The sequence below is a fragment of the Oratosquilla oratoria genome, chromosome 42 (assembly GCF_046742065.1).
Source record: "Oratosquilla oratoria isolate Oo_2021 chromosome 42, ASM4674206v1, whole genome shotgun sequence".
NCBI classification, from domain to species: domain Eukaryota; kingdom Metazoa; phylum Arthropoda; class Malacostraca; order Stomatopoda; family Squillidae; genus Oratosquilla; species Oratosquilla oratoria.
The window spans coordinates 32,180,730-32,188,229 of NC_134818.1; the positions used below are offsets into that span (position 1 = coordinate 32,180,730).

A 7,500-nucleotide genomic window follows, 5' to 3' on the forward strand; every position below is an offset into this window, starting at 1 on the left:
GCCGACCAAAGAAGGATTGTAAGGTCTTCACCCAAATTCTCTTGGCCTTCCTGCACATCGTACGGGATATAATTACTATGACGCGAAAAATGCTGGAAAGGGGCGAGACGGCAAGACGGTGAGGTAGGAAGGGGGAGGGAAAGACAGACACGGTGACGAGATGGGGAAGTGGTGGCGGAAGAGTGGGAGGGGAGGGTGGGAGGAGGAGGGGAAAGGGTAGGGGGGAGAGAGGGGAGGAGGGGGATGGAGAGGAGAGTGAAAGGAAAGAGAGAAAGGGGTGAGGGAGAGGAAGAGGAGAGAGGGAGAGAGAAGAAGGAGAAGGGGGAGAGGGGACGGAGAGAAGAAGGAGAGGGGGAAAGGGGAGAGGAAAAGGCGAGAGAAAAGGGAGGAAGAGAGAGGGAGAGGGAGAGGAGGAAGAGAGGTCAGGTAGAGAAGAAGGAGAGGAGAGAGGGGAAGAGGAGAGAGGGGAAGAGGAGAGAGGGAGAGGGACAGGGAAAGGAAAGGTATGGGAGAGAAGGAGAGAGGAAGGAGAGAGGAGGGAAACAGGGAGAGGGAGAGAGAGAGAAGGAGGGGAGGGAGAGGGAAAAAGGGAGAGGAAGAGAGAGGGGAAGGAAAGGTGGGAAGAGAACGAAAAGAAGTAAAGAGGAGGGAAAGAGGAGGGAGAGGGGGAGGGAGAGGGGGAAGGGAGAGGGGGGAGGGAGAGGGGGGGAGGGAGAGGTAGAGGTACAGGGGGACAGTGGGAGAGTCAGTGGAGTGTGTGTGGGATTGCCTTCCAGCTCATAAATCCTCTAAAACCACAAAGGGAGCCCCGCACTCGGTCTGGGCCACAATGAAGACATCGACCCTAACCACTGGGAGACGGGGAGGAGACGTAGGAGGAGGAGAAGGGAGGTAAGGGTGGGGGGATATGGTGGGGGGATAGGGTGGGGGAGATACCGGGAGGAATCGGAGTAATGGTAATTAAAGCGAGTCCTACGCGATCACTATTATTGCGCAATATTCCGTATTGCACAATGTTATCAACGGTGTAGGGATGGAACTGAAGAATGACCCAATATATGGAAGACACCAAATGTACAGCCCAAACACATGTGCCTCTTCAATACCATCCCTACACCGTCAATAATATTGTATACAATACGGAATATTGCGCAATAATATTGATCGTGTAGAACCCTCTTAAGAGTTGGGAGAGGATTTGAGGAACGAAGAAGAAAAGAGAAGAGAGGAGAAAGAAGTAGTGAGGAAGGGAGAGGGGAGAAAAAAGGTGAGGAGAGAGAAGAGAGGAGGGGAGGGAAGGTGATCGTTTCCGGTTAATCTGGGGGCAGCGGGTAAAAAAAAATGAGAATTAACATTTGAGTGAAACTTCTGATCGGAAATCCTTATCGGAAGGACAAAGATAAGATTTTGTTTATTTATTATCATTATATTTATCTTTTTAATGAAAACGAAACTACACATAACGGTGACGTCATACAAGCAGGCATACGTTAACGTCAGCATGATGTCAATACTAACGTCAGTGATCTAAACAATGATGTCACTTATGCCAATAATGACGTCAGTATTCCCATGCTTTATAATATGTCGCCAGGCGATTTTATTCAACACAAAAACAAAACTCAAACTCAAAATGTTAACAAATGACAGTCGCAACAAAGACGATGGGCTTATTCTATTCATTTATTTTATTTGTTTATATTATTCCTGTAAAGTAGATAACGTGTGGGATTACTTGGTTGGATTATTCATGAAATAAAATGAGAAATGAAATGGCTGCATAATAAATGAATGACTTATGGACTTATATAACACGGTCACAAACACGCTTACAAAATCGCGCGCGCACACACACACACACACAATCTCTCTCTCTCACACACACACACACACACACACACACACACACACACACACACACACACACACACACACACACACACAGTTCTCACCCTGAGTTTCGTATACGCGTCTCTCAACATACACACACACACTCACACACACACAAACACACACACACATACACACACACACACACACACACATATATATATATATATGTATATATATATATATATATATATATATATATATATATATATATATATATATACATATATATTGGAAAACTGTAAACACCAGACTCAGTTGAGGGGTTTATTTGCCCGACGTTTCGATTCCAGTCCAGTAATCGTCTTCAGGGGATATAATGGTTACAAGCTTGCGAATTCCTTATAAATCGTCAAATTGGTGCACCTGGGAAAGGTTCACCCTCTCAATCACATGTACAAAGCATACTTCTTTACAATATTAAATACACTACAATTGAAATAAAATATTGGTACCAAATGAAATCAAATAAAATAAAATACAAATAAAAAGTTACATGGCTGTGAACATAAAACAAGCGTAGCAAAAGTAACAATACGTAACACTACCGTAAAAACATCAGAACATAGGACAGAGATGCAAATGGAGGTGGACCAAATGTTCAAAATGAAGTGTCAAGAACAAACGACTAAATTACAATCAAACAAAATACACTACAAAAAATACAAATAAAATAAGTTACATGGCTGTGAACATAAAACAAGTGTAGCAAAAAAGCCTCAAACGTAACACTAACGTAAAAACATCAGAACATAGGACAGAGACGCAAATGGAGGTGGACCAAATGTCCACAAAGAAGTGTCAAGAACAAACGACTAAATTACAATCAGACAAATAAAAACCAAACAAAATAAAAAGTTAAATGGCAGTGAACATAAAGCAGGTGTGGCAAAAGAGCACCAAAACGTAACCCAAATGTAAGAACAACAGAACGTAATCCAAAGACGCAAATGAAAGTGGACCAAATATCCGGAAAGGAGGAAGGGGGAACAGGAGAAACAGGTCTCAATAACAAACGACTACATTACATTCAGACAAATAAGAATAAAAGATACAAAGAAGACAAAAAGAAAGATGGAATTGAAGAGAAAAAGGAAGTAGACTAAAACTGAAAAAGGAGGACAAAAGTCACGGGAAGGGGAGTTGAAAAGGTGCACTGGGAGACCACCTTCGATTAAGGAGGTCGGCCAAAAGCCAACTGGTGAACAAACGACAGGTCGTAAAGAAGCAGACAGAGACTAGAAAACAGAACAAAGGAATTAGACTGCGTTACTCCTCTTTCCTAGATAAAGAGGACTGATATCAATGTACCTGTTTATGCAGTTGCTCTTAGTTTCCCATGCTTCTAAGAATAGTCTTTTCTTTTTGTTATTTTCTTTGTATAGAGTTGTCACTCCATCCCAATCAATTCTGTGTTGGTGTTCTGTAGTATGTTTGTACAGGGCCGATTTCGGATCTTCTTGCCTAACTGCACGTTGGTGTTCTTGTACTCTAGTGGCTAATTTCTTTTGTGTTTCTCCTACGTATTCCGTGTCACAGTCCGTGCAGCCTATGCGGTAAACTACACCGGCCAGTTGTTTAAGTTCTTCGGTGTCTTTTACTTTGGTGAGATTTCGGTGAAGGTGTTGAGGGGTTTGTGTGCCACATGTACTCCGTTGTCTCGTAAGACTCTTGCAGTAACCTCAAATGCTCCTTTGATATAGGGATAGTGACTCTGGGTGTGATGTGTGGTCTCTGTTCTGGGGTGTCGGTGGGTCGTGCTTTTGTCCATTTCCGTATAGTTCTGCTGGGATAGCCGTTGTTCCAGAAGACCTGTAAAAGGTGTTTTCTTTCGGCCTTCTTAGATTCCACTGGAGAACAGTCTTTATCTGGTCTGTATCGTAAAGTCCTGATCACACTCCTTTTGTGGCAATCTGGATGGTAGCTATCAAAGTCCAACAGTCTATCTGGGTGTGTGGGCTTTCTGTAGACACTTATACTCAGGGTGTCACCTTCGCGCTTGACGCAAACGTCCAGGAACGGCAGTTGGAAATATTTTTCCGGTTCCAGTGAAAATTGAATGGCCGTTTCAATACTGTTGATGTGACTGAAGAAAGGTTCTACGTCCTTGCTGTCCAAAATGGCGAACACATCATCGATGTATCTAGTCCGCAGTTTAAGCGAAGAATGTGCAGCACTTAGAAGTTGAGCTTCTAGTCGTTGCATCCCTACTTCAGCCACCATAACTGACATAGGCGATCCCATAGGTGTGCCCTTACGTTGGTGATAGGTGTGATCCCTGAAGCGGAAGAATGTGGAGTCAACGCACAGGGAGATGAGTCCCATGAGTTCTGATAAGGAAAGTTTTTGATTATCCAAGAATCCCCGGTTCTCTTCCATGGCCGACTTTAGCGCTCGTTTTGCCAATTATATATAATATATATATATATATATATATATATATATACAGATATATACATATATATATATATATATATATATATATATATATATATATATATATGCTAATAAGAACACGGGGACGTGTGTTCACTTATGCAAAGTAAACCACTTGGAAAAAGTAGCGCTTTTGTATATTACATATTTTTGCACTGCAGATGTAATATACGAAAGCGCTCTGCTTCGTTAGTTTCTTTTTCTAAGTGGTCTACTTTGCATATATATATATATGAAATGAAGTAATAAAGAATGTCATTCTATTCTGTGTTCCCTAAAGGGAATTATATCAATTAAAATGTATGTATGTATGTATGTATGTGTGCGTGCGTGTGTGTGTGTTAGCAAATTATCCTCATGCTCTTACCTTCAACATGTCTTGCCTGAGAGAAAACCTGCCAAATCATATATACATTATATATATATATATATATATATACATATATATATATATGTATGCATATATATATATATATATATATATACACAAACACACACACACACACACACACACACACACACACACACACACACACACACACACACACACACACACATATATATATATATATATATATATATATATATATATATTGATAAGTATTATCTTTGGACAAATTATTTCAATAATGAAGAACATACTGTAAACACAGGGGAAGGCACGGAACCCTAAACACTCTCACGTTTCGTTCACGTAGAACTTCTTCAGAGAGTGTACGGAAAACTGTAACTGAGGCTTATGTACTAAACTTAGTTATCTTGTCGGATATTTGGGAAAGGTTTTTCTGGCGTGTTCTAGAATTAAAATTGATAAATCTTCCTCGATGGTTCGATGAATTCTTAGTTGAAATATATGCTGATTCTATGATTCTTCTAGTGAATTTATCAAAACCTTTATGCAACACTTCAGCTCCTCTCCAGTTTGGTAAATGATCGAATTTTTCCTCATGAACTAAAGAATTAGATGTCCTATGTGCTTTTATGTCGTTTTTATGTTCATAAATTCTTTGATCTAACCCCTTGATATTTTCCGTACACTCTCTGAAGAAGTTCTACGGGAACGAAACGTTAGTGTTAAGGGTTCCGTGCCTTCCTCTGTGTTTATGTTCTCCATCATCCAAATCATTATATATATATATATATATATATATATATATATATATATGAATGTATATAGTGGGCTTATTTCTATGTGTTCTTAATCATTTTCCTATAGATACCTATTATGAGAAAGCAAAAGCGTCATAGAGATAAGAGATAGATAGAGAGATAGGAAACCTCGAATTCTCTTTAGAGGTAAGACCACACAAGCTTTGGTAAGTCTCTCTCACTCTCTCTCTCACTTTCTTCGTGAGAGAATACCTCACGAGTCTCAAATGTTATGTTAACGAAATAGTTATCCTACCGCGTTACGATCGTGAGATCGCTTCTTCGTATGTTTACGACCCCGCCAGCTCGTTCGGTTTATGTTTATCATCTTTTCATCTCGTATTTTAACGAGATCGTAATTGTTAACAAAGTACTTGGACGATTCCCTTGGCTGACGCTCGTGCAGTAAAAGTGATTCACGTTGTTCATTAAGCCAATCAAGAAACCTGAGAAAGAGAGAGAGAGAGAGAGAGAGAGAGAGAGAGAGAGAGAGAGAGAGAGAGAGAGAGAGAGAGAGAGAGAGAGAGGAGAGAGAGAAGGAGAGAGACAGAGAGAGAAAAAAGAGGGAGGAAAAAAGAGAAAAAATAGAAAGAGAAAGAGAGAGAGAAAGAGAGAGAGAGAGAGACACAGAGGGAGAGGAGGGGGAGAGAGAGGAAAGAGAGAGGGAATAGAAAGAGAGAGAGGTGGGGAAGAGGGATTTGACTACTAACCTAGTTTCGTTTTAGAAGTACGAACGTGCCACATGATTCAAACAATTAAATAAATAAATATACAAATAATGATAATAATAATAATAATAATAACAATAAGAAATGATAATGGTAATAATGATAAATAATAATAATGAATAGATAATTTATGGATAAAGGAAACATTAAGCCAATCAAGAAACCTGAGAGAGCGAGAGAGAGAGAGAGTGAGAGAGGAGAGAGAGAGAAGGAGAGAGACAGAGAGAGAAAAAGAGGGAGGAAAAAAGAGAAAAAATAGAAAGAGAAAGAGAGAGAGAAAGAGAGAGAGAGAGAGGAGGGGAGAGAGAGGGAAAATAGAGGAAAAGAGAGAGAGAAGAGAAAGAGAGAGAGAGAGAGAGAGAGAGAGAGAGAGAGAGAGAGGTGGAGAGGTGGGGGTTTGACTACTACCCTGGTTTCGTTTTAGAAGTACGAACGTGCCACATGATTCAAATAATCAAATAAATAAATATACAAATAATAATAATAATAATGATAATAATAATAATGATAATAATAATAATGATAATAATTATAATGAATAGATAAATTATTAAAAAAGGAAACAAGTGAAATTAAAAACTTTCTCAAAAAACAAGGATAATGATAACATCAATAACCATATTAGAATAACATATATTGTTATAATAACAATATTAATATTAATAATAGACTGCACTTGAAAATAATAATGAAAAAAAATCGTCTCTGCCGATTCACGTTATTTTATCGCACCAGCTGTTCTCGCATTCACTCATTTGTAGGTTCGAATCCTGCACTCCTCTCTGATTCCCAGCAGTGACCGTGACCCGCCCTAACAGTCCTCAAAGTGCATATTAGGGCATAGTTGACGGCTTCGGCCGTAGCTACTCAGTGCCTCCTGGCGTAGGCTCCTCAGGCAAGAACTGGTTTATCAATATAATGGTTAACGAATGGAATTGGCTTAGTAACCACGTTTGTATTATGAGAAGGTTAAATAACTTTATGGATTGGGTTGATAGGTGGTAATGGACATGGAACTGCCTAGTGTGGGCCTTATGGTCTCTTGCGGTCTCCTCCATTCTTATGTTCTAATGTTCTTCTTTAAACTGCTCCTTCACCCAAGATGGCGATCCCCAGTGGATACCGTGTCGAACTTATGATCAGGCGGTCGTTAGCTCGATTCCTGGTGTCGCTGCGCGCTTCTTGCGTTGGTTTCCGACAGCCCTGTCCAAGCGGGGAGGCGACCCATACACCGGTCTAAAGGAAAACAACCGTCTGCCGCAACGGACAGGGCTTGGGTTTTTCACTTCCCACTAAG

General features: G+C 40.2%; 1 protein-coding gene across 1 annotated transcript in view; it reads right to left on the minus strand.

Annotated features, from left to right (window-relative positions):
- Window positions 1-4,269, minus strand: part of LOC143021608 (uncharacterized) — a 24,380-nt gene extending 20,111 nt beyond the window's left edge. Inside the window, exons 1-2 of the mRNA XM_076179209.1 lie at window positions 3,870-4,269; window positions 3,492-3,629 (exon numbers count right to left, since the gene is read on the minus strand). Coding sequence (XP_076035324.1) covers window positions 3,492-3,629; window positions 3,870-4,269 — 538 coding nt within the window. The remainder of the gene's footprint in view (window positions 1-3,491; window positions 3,630-3,869) is intronic.
- Window positions 4,270-7,500: the final 3,231 nt, after the last annotated feature.